This window comes from Poecilia mexicana, unplaced genomic scaffold (assembly GCF_051168715.1).
Source record: "Poecilia mexicana isolate PSO_F unplaced genomic scaffold, ASM5116871v1 scaffold_19, whole genome shotgun sequence".
Lineage (NCBI taxonomy): Eukaryota > Metazoa > Chordata > Actinopteri > Cyprinodontiformes > Poeciliidae > Poecilia > Poecilia mexicana.
Genome location: NW_028263388.1, coordinates 12,979,672 through 12,995,786, shown reverse-complemented (window position 1 = coordinate 12,995,786; position 16,115 = coordinate 12,979,672). Strand labels below are relative to the sequence as shown.

Genomic DNA, 16,115 nt, shown 5'->3' with positions numbered 1-16,115 from the left:
AAAGTTGATAGGTAGCTGAAAACCTTTGCGCAATACTGCATGTGCTCTGTTCTAAACTGATCACACCGTTTGCAAAGAGTCCATGTTGACAGTAATTCGTTTGAATCTCCATAGGCTCCAACAGCAAACATTTAGCGTTTTAAAAAGCTCTACAGAAATTCCTGTTGGTTTGTGTGTTTCTCTCCAACTACTGTGAAATAATAGCATGCTGTTCTCCCTCACGCTGCCCCAGATGCTCTGTAAGGAACGGTCTTTCATTGTAGAGCATCACAATAAGGTAGACATCAGTATCGTCGTGCATGACACCGAATATTTTTGCTCGCTTACAGCTCCATCTTATGGATGTTACGCGCTAACTAAAACTGAGGAGAGGCTTTTATGATCCGAGAGAAATATAAAATAGTAGTTATTTTGGCATGTGTATTTAAAAAAAAAAAAGAAAAAAGGAAGCACACCTGAAGAATGCTGGGAGGTGAAAGTGCAGCATAATTCTGCATAATTCTTTAGCAGAAAATCAATGTTCTCTGGGAAAATACAGTTTCCCGGTAATGCTGATATGACTTTTGGATTGAATTGGTAAATACATCCTCACTAAATTTTTCCATTCATATATCCATTGGTCCTTACATTCTGAACCAAAAACTACTAATTTGGGTGTGGAATAATGTAAAACTTGAATGTCAAAATAAATTTCCTCACCATCTTCTTCAGCTGTGTTTCAGTTTTTTCATATCCAGCTTCGCATGTTTAGTCATATTTTACATACTGCATTAGGCAGATAGATACTTATTTATTTCTATTTATGTATTCATACTCTGGTTTTGAAGCTGAAAGCACTGTGGTCACCGCTTCATCGGAATCACAAAAATATTTTAGAATGAATGTCCTGTCAAAATGTAAACACTATGAATGTTTTACATTCTACGTAGTTCTGTGAAGACCTCAGTTGGAGAACATTAGTGGACAAACAGCGTCATGCAGTCCAAGAAATGATTTCTCATAGAGCTCTGACAATCCATCACATGAAAATAGAAAGAATATGGCCAAACAAAAAGCTAGCTAAGCTGACAGGCCAGACAAGTGTTTATTCAGCTTCCAGCAGGACAGACAGCCCTAAATGTACAGCCAGAGCTGCAGTGGGACGGCTTAGATCAAAGCACCTGAAAATCTGTGGCAGATCTGATGTTGACAGACGGTCCTCATCCTTTCTGATAGTTTGAGCTGTTTTGCAAAAAAAAAAAAAAATTCAGTCTTCACGCCACACTTTTCAGACACTCACCTGTGAAAAAAAACAACAACAAAAAAACAAGTACTGTTTTTATTGACCCCAAATATAAATTCCAAATAAAACACATTTCTGTTCCTTTGTTGTTGCAACCTGACAAAATGCAGAAAAGTTATGGGTTGTTCAATTTTTTCCAAGGCACTTTATTTCCATTTTATAGAAAGAAATGTTAAAAGTTCTTTGCCAGATGGCAAATAGTCAATTCTTGATAATGATTGTTCTCGGCTTTGCAGCATCTGTTGATGACGAAGGACGCTGACAACGACTCTCTGAGGAGGTACAGCTGGACTGCGGACCACCTGGATAATGTCAACCTCGTCTCCTCACCGGTGCATTCTGGGTAAGCATGTTTGAAATGAAGAATGGATAAATACAGGAGAAGAAAGGAGGGAGCAGATGTCTGTTGTCTCCATCTAACCATGAAGATGAAGACAAAGGTAGAAAGAAGGGATAAGGTGGCGGATTGGTCCCTGCCTGCCTGTTTTGCAGTTTGTCTTCCAGATTTTTTTTTTTTTTACAATTTTGTCTCTCTTCAGCCTTTAGCATGTCTGTACTTCAGCCACGATGGAGCTGCAACTGAAAAAAAAAAAAAAAACATTTGACATTTTGGGAAATTTTCTGCATTTGATGAATAATCCCAAAGTTTCAAACATATTTTTAAGATTTTTTTTACAGTGTTAAAGCTCTGTTTTTGACTTATTCCTCCTTGCGTTACTTTGTCGTCCACCCTGCAGTTTTTCCTCTCCGCTCCCGCAGTACGACAGCAGGTGATTTGACTGTGATTGGTTGCCCTCTGTCACACCTTCCCCCTCTCAGTTCACTCATAACATCTGTGTTTGTCCTCCTCACTCATCAACTGACGTTAAACTCTTGACACAAGGCGAGAGCTAGATGTGTTTTCGTCCTTTTGTTTTCATTTTCTAACTGATCTGAGTGACTGTGTTTTAAAAAAAAAAAAAGGCTGAATGTGGTTTTAAAATGTTAAATTCTTTAGGATTTTCTTGTACATGCTGTCATGGTCTTTATGTTATCTTTCTCAACAGAAACTAAGAAGGGATGTTTTAGCTAAAAACTAGGAGAAGTCAGATGGACAACATGTTGCATCAGGATTTCCCCATTTTATCTCCCCTTTGTATCAGTTTTTCACAATGAGGTGGATGAAATTTGACCAGTCAGTAAGGTGATGAGGTATTTTTATGATATGCTCTGTTTGACTGGTTAAACCGTAGCTATTATAATGCCTACTAAGGTCAGTAGAGTCTGAAATTTAGTTGCTGTTAGTCTACATTTTAGGTGAATTGGCTAAATTGCCCATTGCTAAGAATTCTGGGAACCACCAAAAAATAGCTTCCACTCAAGAATCTCTCAAGACAAACAACCTTCTAAAATGAATGCTTTTATGGAGGCAGTCACTTGCTTTGATCATTTAATTTATGCATCTGATTTGAAGCTTCTGGCTCAGAAACATCTAGATTGAAATAAGCATAGCCGGAAGAGATCTATACTTTTACTGGATGCAAAGTGAAGATGCACCGATCGTGCCTTTTAGATGCATTTACTAAAAAGAGAAAACAAATCAGATCTGTCTGTATTTGACCTCCCGATCTCTCGTCGATTGATTTTGTGCATCTCTTATTGGTAAAACTGAGAATAAATTGCTCTTTTATGTAACAACAAACAATTCAAACTAACATGACATTTCAGATCCCATGTTGCATGATTTGGGTTTGTGTGAGTGTAAGCTTTTTTGGTGAGTTAGGGACAGAAATAATTAACTTCCTGGTGTGAGAAAAACACACAAAAAAACACCAGAGGCTCCTGTGTTGGCAGCTTAAACAAAAATAACTGCTATAATTTTAAAATACACTTACTGGTCACTTCATTAGTAACACTTCACCGGTGCAAGGCTGGACCCTCTTTTTTTTTTTTTTTTTTTTACTTCAGAACTCCCTTCATTCTTTGTGGAATAGATCGAACTGGTCCATATTTATATAATGCCATTATTCAATTTCTGCAGGTTTATCTACGTCGCATCCATGAAGAGAGTCTTCCATTCCACCACGTCCCAATATTGCTTTGTTGCACTCAGCCTCCAAGCACAACTCTTACTGGTGTGTTTGGAGGTCACTGGAGTACAATGAACTCATTGTCAAGTTCAAGAAGCCAGTTTGAGGTGATTTGAGCCTTGTGACACGACCCATTGTCCTGCTCGAAGTAGTTCTAAGATGAGTTTCCAATCTCTTATTGTCCTACTTTGATGAGCCTGTGGAAAATTTCTCTTGAGCTTACCTGACAGGACTGAAGCCTGATTTGAGTTCCCATCTGTGTTTAAGAAGGTAATTGAGAAGGTGTCCCTAATAAAGTGGCCGCTAAGTGTAGGTTTAATGTCTCCATCCGTGTTGTCCTTTTCTTACGTCAGTTCCAGCCAACATAGAACCCCTCTCGCATTTTTGTTCTCTTTACCGTTTTCCTCACACTTACTGTCAGTGTTTTAATAAGATCGCAGCATGGGACACGACCTCACCTTAACGACAATTTCTCTCCTCATCAGCACTACACTTAAAACAACATGGATTTTACTTCTTTCATCCCTGTGCATATATTCTCTCCTTGTTTCTTGCTCTGCTTCTGTCTATTCCTCCTCTCCTATTTCCTTCTCCTTTTTACGCCCTCATCCAGGTTCCTGGTCAGCTTCATGGTTGACGCCAGAGGCGGCTCCATGAGGGGAAGTCGCCACAACGGCATGCGGATCATCATCCCGCCGAGAAAGTGCACGGCACCCACCAGGATCACTTGTCGTCTAGTCAAGAGGCACAAGTTGGCCTCCCCTCCTCCGATGGTGGAAGGAGAAGGCCTGGCGAGCAGACTGGTGGAGGTTGGACCGGCTGGGGCTCAGTTCTTAGGGTAGGCCTGCATTTTTTATCTTTAAATATGTCTGATCTTTCCACTGCTGATTATAGAATTTTTTATTTTTTATTTATTTAAAAAAAAAAAAAACATATTCTTCATTCTGCTTGTTACATCCCCATTTGTAGCTATCTGAGATTGTTTTTCAGTGTGTGTGTGTGTGTGTGTGTGTGTGGGTGTGGGTGCATACTTTGAATTTGGATGTGTGCCGATTCTTAAACCTCATGTTCAGAAATAGAATAGTGAGTTTGAAAATAGAGATCATCAATAGTTTTCCAGGAGGTCCTGGAAAACTATTGATGATCATAAGGTTTTTAATACATTTGTTTTCAGCTTATCAGAGATATTCACTTTTTTTTCTTTGAAGTTTCTAATTTTGCAACTAAAATTGTTCCATTAGATGCATTCTCTGTAGTATCCCTTAACTACACAACTGCTTCCAATTATAAAATCAAAACATTATTCTTAAGCATAATTTATGACATAAACATTTAACGTATTTTCCTGTTCAAACCATTAACATCAGCATGTAAGAAAAACTTCTGTAAACTCCGGCAATTTGTTGTAAACATTAATGCGATAGAATATTCCCCACTTATGATTACTATACACACACACACACACATATATATATATATATATATATATATATATATATATATATATATATATATATACACACACACACACACTGTTCAAAAAAATAAAGGGAACACTCAAATAACACATCCTAGATCTGAATGAATGAAATATTCTCATTGAATACTTTGTTCTGTACAAAATTGAATGTGCTGACAACAAAATCACACAAAAATCATCAATGGAAATCAAATTTATTAACCAATGGAGGCCTGGATGTGGAGCCACACACAAAATTAATGTGAAATGTTCCCTTTATTTTTTTGAGCAGTATATATATATATATAATATCCTGGAATACTGTATCTGATTATGTCATTTATATACTAAGGTTAATTCATCACATCTGAGTTAAATAGGACGTATTTCAAACTGTTTCCTTCTGCGATATCATGGGAAAATAAAAAGAAATCAGACAAGATATCTGAAAGAAATGTGTGAACCCACGTACCCAATCCATACATACAACTTTCCATTACCTGAAAGGCACATTGTTCACCTGTTCAAAAAAATCCAATGCAAGTAAAACACTAGGAATGGTGCTGCTGAATTGGCCACTTTAAAAACGTCAACTAATGTGTCGAGTATTTTTATTTTGCTCGGGCATAATAATGAAACCACATTGCTGCAAATTTTGTGTTATTTTATGTCATATTTCATCTTCCACACAACTTCACACAGCTCTGATAGTGTGTAACCTAAAGAAGAAGCTGGCTCAGGGTGAACTTGCGCCTTCGCCGATTTATACGGTGATTTCGTCACTTCCCTTTTCTACTTAATAGCCATGGAGCTTAACAATTGTGGGCTAATTTTTCTTAGTATTGAGGTTTTTTGTTTTTTTTTTACAAATTATGGGAAAAAATGGGTAAATACTCAAATATTAAATTTAGTGTAATTGTATTCCATATTTTCTGAAGCTTAGGAAATATGAGAGATTATGAGCTCAGATTATCCTAGAATGATCGAATCAAACTCCTCAGTGAAATATTGAATTGACATCACACGCTACATTTTCTTACAGTAAATTTAAAATAATAATAATAATAATAATAACTACTTATGTGGGTACCAAGCATCAACAAGTCTGGCGAGAAAGTCCAAAACCTCAAATGACAGATGTTGATATTTTGTACCCTGAAAAGTTGGGGACAAGACGATTAAAAACGCTGCACAAGTGTGAAACGGCGAAGGGGCGAAATGTACCCAAAGAAGCCGCTGACTTTGTGAGTGTGTGTTTTGTATAAATGTTTGTTTCATTATCTTGTGGACACAGTAAGCTCCATCTTCCCAGAAAGCTGCCAGTCCTTAATGAAGGCGAGAGCCTGGTTAGTCCCGTGCTACAGCTGGGACCCAGAGGAACTAGATTTGTTGGGTAGGAACCAAGCATACCGTAGCTCCCTTCACCTTTTCTCCCCTGCCTCCAACCTACCCCCAAGGAAATGACATATTGAGGCTGATCCATGCTGAAGAATTCTGTTGCCCATCTTTGTTGACTTCAGTTTATAAGGTTGTTGCCTTTATATGATTTCCATGTAGTTTTGGGAAGAGATTTAGTTACGGCACTGCAAAGTTATTTTTTTTTTTTTACAGCTGTAGCAGCATCACATGGAGAAGGTCTTGATTTATACTTTTTTTTTTTTTCATAACTGACATTCTTCCTAAAACTACACATTGTAGCTTTGACTTCATTGCTGTTGATTTGTGACCACTTCATTCTATGGCACCTGGCACACTTATTGGCATCCCTTGTAAAGATGTGGAAAAAAGCTTTAAAATAGGTGTTTTTTTATTTATTTTATTTTATTTTAGCACCCAAGTCCCACGTAGAAAAACAGAACTTTCCATTTTGAATGTACTTAACGGATAGAATAAAAGTGGAAGGACAAGAAAATCTTTCATTAAATAAGGCAGATTTGAGTTGATCCTCATACGTCAGCAAATGGTTATGAGAAAATGGCAAGTCATCTTATTTTCTACACAGAGTTATATTTAAAATCTGTAGCTGCAGCAAATAAGGTTGAATGAAAAGCCATGTGAAGGATAATGGAAAGCGAGGTAAAGTTTTTTAAAAAATGGGTCACTTATTAGTTTGAATAACCATTAGACACTGCATGCTAACCAGTTTTCGGAAGGGATGCCATGGTAAAGCCTTTTCTGTTCTGTCATAATAAATGTAAACGTCTAGAGTTTTCTAAACTCTGGCTGGAATTTAACTGGAAGTGTGTGCTTTGGTTTTTGAAGATTACATTTTGTGTTTTTTGGGAACAAATACTCCAGGCGGGGGTGAATTTGTGGATGATGCTATGGGATTGTTTCTTCCTAAAGCGCTTTGGGAATTGTGTTGCAGTGCATGTCATGATCATCAACTCTTTGAAATACAAGGACAGTTTAAAGGATGATTATCCAGACATAAAATCCAACTTTTTCCATGACAGTGTCACTACCCAGATAAAAAATATATTGAAAACCTGTCGTGAGCTGAAGAAAAAAAAGAGTAAATGTGAGTGTCGTGTGGTGGTGAGGAGAGACGCAGAGGCCCAGGTTGTGATAAAGATGATAAATTTAATGAAGAAAGCTCAACAGTCCAGAACAGGCAGCATGGCAGAGAGTTAGCACACAGCTAATTACCGGTAGCAACTGAAAAACTAAGGACTGAAAAAGAGAGCTAAACCAACGCAGGACTTTACAGTTCTACTGTGATGGCAGGCAAACAAATGACATATGTTTGACAAGGACAAGAGACAGAGACAACAGATGGACTTAAATACACAGGGAGGGTAATCAGGTAACTAGACACACCTGGGAAACAATCAACAGGGAAGACGCAGAGACAGAAACTGAACACAGAAAACCCTTGAAAATAAATACACAGAAACACAGATCATGACAGTGAGGACTGATTTGACTGTCTAGACAGATTATGCAAAGATGAATAGTCAAAGATTTCTCATATTCTCTAAATGTGCCAATCTTGTGAAATGTTCTAGGAAACAAGGTAAAGTCTTGTCCTGTTACCCAAACAAGGTTATTCAACAGTTGCCAAAAACGAAGGAAGTGGAGATTTTGTTAGAAAAAAAAAAAAAAAAAAAACTTTTCTCCTGTAATAAAATGTGATTTTTTATTAAAGCTTTTAAAACATCATTACTAGGTTGCCAATAAGTGTAGTGAGTGGCGAATTTGATTTTAGAAGCTCTCAGAAGTTTACTTCACTTAATATGAAGGTTTTGATTGGCTGTCTGGACTGGACTGCGCTTTGTTGAGCATGAGACTTTTTTTTTTTACCCCCAAACCCAGCACCATTCTGCCTTCCATGACTTCCATCACTTCAGAATCAACATCGGATTTTCTGCATATCATTGATTTTTTTTGTTTTCAGAAAAAAAATGCACATTTAGTCAGACATCAGATTTTTGATTGATGCAAATAAATAAGTAAGAAATTAAGCTATATTTGTATCCTAGTAAGATCAAACTTTGCAGGTTTTGTATTTCTGTGATACTACTTCCGCCATGCATCATCTGTCTCACATAATTACATGAAAAACTCCATCAGTGGATGGTGATAATAGCAGTTGTAGCGGATCACTTTCATAACTTATCTCTTGAGTGCAGTAATTTGGATGTTTATCGAAAATCTAATATAAAAATGGGAAGTTTATGTTGAAAACTACAGACCGAGTGTTTTTTGAAACCGCGTAATTGGAATCTCTCCGTTAGCTCCATTAAGCTAATTGGCTTCCCCAATGGTTCATGTACTAATCATCATCCAACCACAAGTCAATGGAGATTGCTGTGAAATATTTGGGATTAAGACGATGTATATTTGTTCTACTTTATTTTCTGCAACTGTATATAGATATTTTAATGTAATTTAGAAAACATGAATCATAAAAAAAAATATCCTAAGCACCTAAACAGCAGAACTACTCCATTAGCTCATGTATGGCTTTCCACACTAAAATAGTTGGGTTAATGTTACTTTTATATATAAAAAAAAAAGGTTCCAAACGACAAAAAGCATAACACAAAAGTGCTCAGTTTTCTGTTGTTAATAAATTGTTTAAAGATATTATTTCATCTTCCTAATTCCCCGCCTAAGTGGAGGTCTCTGCCGAAGTTGAATAGGACACTCCTTATTTAAGGAACCTCCCAATCAGATATCCCAAATAGATTTTATGTCCACACTGTCGAAATGTGCTGTCCACCCATCCTTACGTACATATACGTACACAGTGGCTCCACCACATAGTTTAAAGCCTGGTGATGTGTCATGATCCTGCTGCTCTATTTTTGTTATGAATCCGGCAGCTTAACAAGATGATGAGCCAAACAGCAAGTGGTAAATTCTTGAACTTTTCTCGTAGCGTCTAAACAGGAAGAGTTCTAAATTTGACAAAGGAGTTCTCATATTGTGTTCCTCTGAAACTTTACACTCCTTTCTGTTACCATTATGCCTTGTGTCATTATGGGCTGTGCAGCTTTTTTCCCCCTTCATTTTCACCCCTTATTCTATTTCATGCACTACATTAGCTCTGAATGTCGCATCAACTCCTCAGGTTCCCAGTTGGACCTATTATCCATCACTGTCATCATCAAAACCACGTCTGTGATGTTGTCGTAACCATCACGCTCACCACCGAATGTTTCTTTCATGGCAGCTCTGTGCAGATATTATTTTTGGCTTCTACAGAGATGCTGCTTAAACCTATAAATGTTTGTATTACAAATTATGTTTTACACTGCACTTTGGAAAAAATAAAATTAAATATTTACTTTCCATTTTGCCTCAATCAAATTCTTCAAAACTTCAATTCCAATGCATATGTTTGTGGTTTTGTTAGATTGTTGCTTTTCAGTGAAAGGCGAGGTGATAGTATTATTAAGTCATCCGTATATTTCTGACATGTCTCCTTCCAGGCCTGTGATAGTGGAGATCCCACATTTTGCCTCAATGCGGGGCCAAGAGAGAGAGCTGATCCTACTGCGCAGTGAGAATGGAGAATCCTGGAAGGAACATTTGTACGACTGCAAGACCAGCGACCTCAATCAGCTCCTCAACGGGATGGACGAAGGTGACGCAAACCCAACTCATTTTGTACTTAGCCTACGGCCACTCTGCCTTGCCAATAAAACATAATAATTGGTATTTCTACCTCTAGAAGATAAAGCTACAGATAAAAATTAATAGAATAAACACACCTGCATTGATTTGCTGGATGAAAAGTGTCAAACTTTGCATAATTCCCTGGGCAAGCCTCTCCTTCCAACCAATCAAAATATAGAAAATTATCTAAATTCTGGCACAGTATGAAATGCAGTGCAGTGGATTCATGCACTATGTTTTATCGTTTTATCAGATGCTTGTGCATCCATAGTTCTACTGCCACCCTGGTCAAGTGCCCACCCATTTGTCCGATATGAAAATCTACCACTGCGTCTGACCCTTATAAAACAATTCAATGTGGTATTTTATTTTTTATATGTAATTCTATGATGCACAAAACACTGTTAGGTTATAAAACAACAGTCCAACCTTTGAACTTGAAATTCAATCCATCATTTAGCCAACCTCTTCATAGTTTTAACTAGGTTAATACTGTTAACCTACTACTACCTACATAGTATTAACTAAGTTAACTAAGTATTAACTAAGAATGACCAGACTCCATCAGCTTTGCACATGTTGAAACTTTTTGCCTATTCTTCTTTGTTAGTTAGCTCACACCAAGTTCGATTGGCTGGAGAGTGTCTGTGAACATAAATGTTTAACTCTTGTTAGATATTCTCGGAGTGGACTATGGACTTTGCTTTCCAATGCTTTGACATGAAACCATTCCACTGTACCACTGGCTGTATAGTTAGAGTCATTGTCTTGCTGGAAGATGAACGTCCTCCACTTTCTAAAGTGTTCCGCAGCCTCTGCCAGGTTTCCTTTCACGATTTCCTCATATTTAGCTCCATCCATCTTCTAATAGACTCTGACCAGCTTCCTTGTCGTTGCTAAACCATGCTGTAGAGATAGTTTTGGATGGTTTGTTCAGTGTGAAATTCTGTCTTTTTTTTCCCCCCCACACGTATAGTGTTTTCTAAGATGAAAAGTTCAATTTTGGTTTTGTTATCTGATCTCCTTCTTTCACATATTTGCTGTGTCCCCTTTGTGATTTGTGCCAAAGTTCAAATAAGACGTTTATGGCTTTCGTCTCGCAACTCTTACATAAAGGACAGATTTTTGTAGTGCACAACTAATAGTCCTGCCAACAGATTTTTCGACTTGACCTGGGGATCTCTGCAGCTCTGCAGTACAGTTACCATGGGTCTCTTGGCTGCTTCTCTGATGAATGTACTTCTGTAAATTTATTTGGACGTTTGTCCTTGTAGGTTTGCAGTAGTGTCCTCCGCATTCTTAGGCTGTGTACAAACAACAGGGATTTATGATCCACATCCAGTTTTGTTACTCAGATGCAACCCATATCCCTGTCAGCTCTCATTTCTGAATAATTTCAAAAAGCATACATACTTTTCCTCCTACTTCAGCATTATGCACTACTGTGTTTGTCGATTGCATAAAATGTCATTAGAGTACATTACCGTTGTGCTTTTAACATTAACTTTGTGGAAACGTTCCATGAGCGCAGAGGTTATTGCAAGACACATGTGAGTGATCTTCTACAACACGAACACTTTCCTCACAGAGCTGGACAGTCCCGAGGAGCTGGAGAGGAAGAGGATCTGCCGTATCATCACCAAGGACTTTCCACAGTATTTTGCTGTGGTGTCCCGGGTCAGACAGGAGACCCATCAGATGGGACCAGAGGGTGGGACTCTCAACAGCCGGAGCGTCCCATTAGTTCAGGCTTCCTTCCCTGAGGGGGCGCTGACAAAGAAAATAAAAGTTGGATTGCAGGTATATGGTTCAAGCTTCCCATGTCTGTTGGTGCATTTCTTCTGTACTGAGCATTTCTACTCAGTTTTGAGTATTGAAGCTTTGAATATTTACAATTCAAAGCAATGTAAATATCTTAAAATTAATCTCACATCGCTCAATCGCCATTGTGTCTCTTCCGCTAGGCCCAGCCAATTCCTGAGGACACTGTAAAGAAAATCCTTGGTAACCGAGCAACCTTCAGCCCCATTGTTACTGTGGAGCCCAGGAGGAGGAAGTTCCACAAGCCCATCACCATGACGATCCCTGTGCCGCCGCTCTCAGGGGAAGGGCTTACTAATGGTTACAAAGGAGACAGTACACCCTGCCTCCGCCTGCTCTGTAGCATAACAGGTGAGTGCTGGTATTATGTAGCTCTTTGGGGTGCTGTCAAGTAAATAAAAAGGCAGGATCACTTTTTTACTCTGCACATACACAAACATTCGAAGACTATGAGCTGTGGGCATGAAAATGTCCGACTTGAAGGAATATTTTAGGGTTTTGTTTCATAACCCTTGGATTTTCCTTCCACATAAAATCTCAGTGAAATACACAGAAGTCTTTTGATTGTTAGTTGACAAAATGTAAAAAAAAAAATAATGAAAAAAAAAAAAAAATTCAAAGCATATGGATACCTTTGCAGAATGCCACCAGTATAAATAAAAGTTGCAGTTGCTTATTTTTATCTATTAAATAACTTGTTTATATTTTGATTTCAAATGAATCACATTAAGTGTAAAATTGTATCTGTGTGCAGGTGGAACATCTCCAGCGCAGTGGGAGGACATCACTGGAACAACTCCCCTCACATTTGTTAATGATTGCGTCTCTTTCACTACCAATGTCTCTGCCAAGTGAGACATACCGGACAAACACCACGGATGGTTATTTATTCATAAATGCGTGAAGCTTCCATCGGTTTCTGTATTGTTGTTTCTCTTTGCAGGTTCTGGTTAGCAGACTGCCACCAGATCCCCGAGACAGTAAGCTTGGCCACTCAACTCTACAGAGAGCTGATCTGTGTGCCCTACATGGCCAAGTTTGTTGTGTTTGCTAAGATGAATGACCCAGTGGAGTCCAGCCTTAGGTGCTTCTGCATGACAGACGACAAGGTGGACAAAACCCTGGAGCAGCAGGAGAACTTTGAGGAGGTGGCGAGGAGCAAAGACATAGAGGTACACAGTTTTACTGCATCTTCTTAACTTAGTGTCTGCTCTTCTCTTCAGCCTCAAGAACCTTCTGAGGGGAAAAAAAAAATACATATAATGCAAAACTTTTTTTTTTACACTACTGTTAAATTATTACAAAATTATTTGTTATTACATCTTCTAATTTCGTAATTTTCATCTGTTTTTTTTTCTTGATTCATACTTATTTCAGGTCCTGGAGGGAAGGCCCATCTATGTGGATTGCTATGGAAACTTGGCTCCGCTAACCAAAGCTGGTCAACAGTTAGTTCTTAACTTCTACGCCTTCAAGGAAAACCGTTTGCCCTTCTGTGTTAAGGTAATCAAACAACACCCATCCTTTCATACTGATATAGAGGAGAAAGTATAATATGGATGTATTTATACTGGGTCTTGCAAACCACTTTGTCACCCTAAGTGATATTTTTCACCTTCATGGTGATGTAAAAGACTCATTGCCATTCTTGTCATCAAGGTTGACACAACCAGTTAATATTTAAAGAGCAATTTTTTTTTTGACAGTGCCTGGTGGAGTTGAATTATTTTCATTGTCTGGTTATTTTAGACTAAAACCAGAATTTGTGTTGGAAATGTCACACAAAAACAAGAATGGAACAGCCCTGTAAGGGAGAAAGTTTATTTTTTTGTTTGTTTGTTTTTTCTTTTACACCACTGCAAGTGTACAGTACTGACATACATGCTATTAGTTGAAGAAATCTGCAACAGAGCAAAGAACTGAAAGTAATATGTAGAGATACAATTTTCTCCCTGCAGGTTAGAGATCCCGGTCAGGAGCCATGTGGTCGCCTCACTTTCCTTAAAGAGTGTAGGTCAACCAAAGGCCTCCCACAGACTGCCGTGTGCAACTTGAACATCACGCTTCCCGCGGTGAAAAAGGTAAGGCAGTGGGAACTCTCCATTCTGTTTTCACATCCATAACCACACTCATGGTTAGGGTGTTTTTCGGCCCCATAGTACAGATTGATGAAAGACGGAGGTAGAATTTTGGCAAACCTGCTGCCACGGTGTCTTTTATCTGTTTAAAGCTTCTCTCTCTGTTTTAGTCACTGGTTATCTCTGCAGTGGATTCGTGTCATTTGCCGTTTTATTTTGATTCTTTCTGCCCTTTGATTTGGATCCCTTTGGCTGAGAGCTTGTGTGCTTTACATTTTTTATTTCTATTTTATTTTTGGGCTGTTTTTTGGGCTTGATTCATTTGCTGTTATTGCTTCTGGATGTTGGCGCTTTGTTTGCATATAATTTCTTTTCTGTGTGCGTTTTTATTTTTGCTTTGGTTTTGCTGAAGTGGCTTCACTTCTGCATTTGAGCTTCTGTCAATCACTCCTTTTTCACTCCCTGATGTTTCTTTTCCCCCTGCTTTCCATTATGTTACTCCCCCTGTTTCTGCAATGCATCTTGGGAACCAGGAATCGGAGTCAGATGCCGAGGACGAGGTAAACCACACGTTCCCCACCATGTGCTGCCTCTGCACCAGATCAATAGCGGCCCCGCTCTGCTCCTTTATGCCTTTTTTTTTTTTTTTTTTTTACCATGTTTTGCAAGGGGCATTACCAGCTTTCCCTGTCCATGGCCCCTTCTAGCTGCACAGTTTTGCATGATATATGGTAGCTTTGTCAGAACCTCCAACCCCCCAAAAAACTCATCTCTTATTTCCATCCATGTTCCCTTGCACACTCCAGTATGAGATAAAACTGGCTCTACAGGATCTATGAATTTCCCAAATTTGACTTTTGCAAAATTAGGGATTTGTGTTTGAGAGATTTTAAACTTATCGTGACTAAATTGGCTAGTTTATTATACTCACATCTAACATAGCTAAAAGCATAGTTACAGATCGGTGAATTTATAAGTATAAATTACCACAGACTGCCAGGTTTGGTTTAGTTTTATAATTTAAAGGTGCTCATTTTGTAGCAGTTTGCAATATAGGGTAACCTAAAACTGATAGGATTTTGTGTTGTTTGCTATTGTTGCAGACTGAAAAGCCAGATCGACGTCATACCTTTGCATCCCTAGCCTTACGTAAGCGCTACAGCTATCTGACTGAGCCTGCACAGAGTGAGTTTGACTTCATCACTAACAAACCCCTTTGAGTTTAAAATTTTGCAAAGTTTATTGGATTGATAAGTGTGCAAAGAGGTTTAATTAACTTGTAAAATGAGTGAACATTGTGTAGAAATGACTTTCTTATTGTGACAAACACATATTTCTCATTCCACATACGACACATACTGTTCATGTGCTTGTTCACAACATGGTATATATTTTTGCATGAGTGATTTTTAAGTTTTGTGTGCTGTGCTTCCCCACGTTGTGAAGTGTGCGCCTTTCGAGTTCCAACGGCTGTGTTTTGGAAGTTTAAATTCTGCAAAATTTTACTTTAACTTACAAGGAAGAATTATCCTTTTGGATGGAAGTCAAAGTAAAATTCTGTTTGTGTTTCACTTGTGCTCTTGGTTTTTTGTTTTTGTTTTAAGGCTCTTTTTTTGGCTTTGTGGCAATGTTTTAGCTTAGTTTGGTACAAGAATGCATGCTGGAGGTCTTGAGTTGCTTTTTTTGTTTTCCCAGGCTCTGCTTGTCACAGGTTTGATGCTGCATGACAAAATGGGCTAAAGCTGGAGTCTTGGACAGCACATTTTGTCTTTTTTTTATTTACAAAAGATAAAGGAAAATGGGAAGTTCTGCAGCTCTTTGCTTTATTTTATCATTATGTTTAAACTGCCTGTGAAAAAGACTGTCCTTTTTGGGCCAAACAGATAAAAGGCACTATAAAAAGTGGTCTTAATTTCAAGCCAGAGACAACATGCTGGTATTAAAATGTTTGAAGTCCAAAGAGAGAAGTTGTTTTTTGTGTTTATCATCTTGCATTTGTCCCGCTATTGTTTTGTCTCTCAGCTGTCAATATATGTCATCGTCTTTGCAAATTTACTTTGCTGCTTTATGTGTTTTGTTGAGTTTATTTCCTCCATTCTTGTTGCTACTGTTGGACTTGGGTTCTGGTCATGTTCTCCCTTTGCCCAGTTGTACCTTTGAATTTGTAGTCATTTAATATTTCAGATATGAAATGACGCTGTCTAACACAGGATGTGTGGCAGCAACTGTGTATCAACTTTAACCTGTTTTCATACCAACTTTGTCAATTGGCGACGCAAAGA

At 38.3% G+C, this 16,115-nt stretch overlaps 1 protein-coding gene across 2 annotated transcripts in view; it reads left to right on the top strand.

Moving 5' to 3' along the window:
* The window catches only part of LOC106921405 (ankyrin-3-like), a 139,585-nt gene that overhangs the window by 99,530 nt on the left and 23,940 nt on the right, over positions 1-16,115 (top strand). Inside the window, exons 26-38 of one of the 2 annotated variants that reach the window (XM_088016307.1) lie at positions 1,519-1,625; positions 2,020-2,052; positions 3,965-4,189; positions 6,105-6,203; positions 9,748-9,902; positions 11,523-11,734; positions 11,899-12,106; positions 12,510-12,606; positions 12,699-12,927; positions 13,133-13,258; positions 13,714-13,836; positions 14,367-14,393; positions 14,937-15,018. In XM_088016307.1, coding sequence (XP_087872433.1) covers positions 1,519-1,625; positions 2,020-2,052; positions 3,965-4,189; positions 6,105-6,203; positions 9,748-9,902; positions 11,523-11,734; positions 11,899-12,106; positions 12,510-12,606; positions 12,699-12,927; positions 13,133-13,258; positions 13,714-13,836; positions 14,367-14,393; positions 14,937-15,018 — 1,723 coding nt within the window. The remainder of the gene's footprint in view (positions 1-1,518; positions 1,626-2,019; positions 2,053-3,964; positions 4,190-6,104; positions 6,204-9,747; positions 9,903-11,522; positions 11,735-11,898; positions 12,107-12,509; positions 12,607-12,698; positions 12,928-13,132; positions 13,259-13,713; positions 13,837-14,366; positions 14,394-14,936; positions 15,019-16,115) is intronic. The other variant, XM_088016306.1, reaches the window with a different exon arrangement.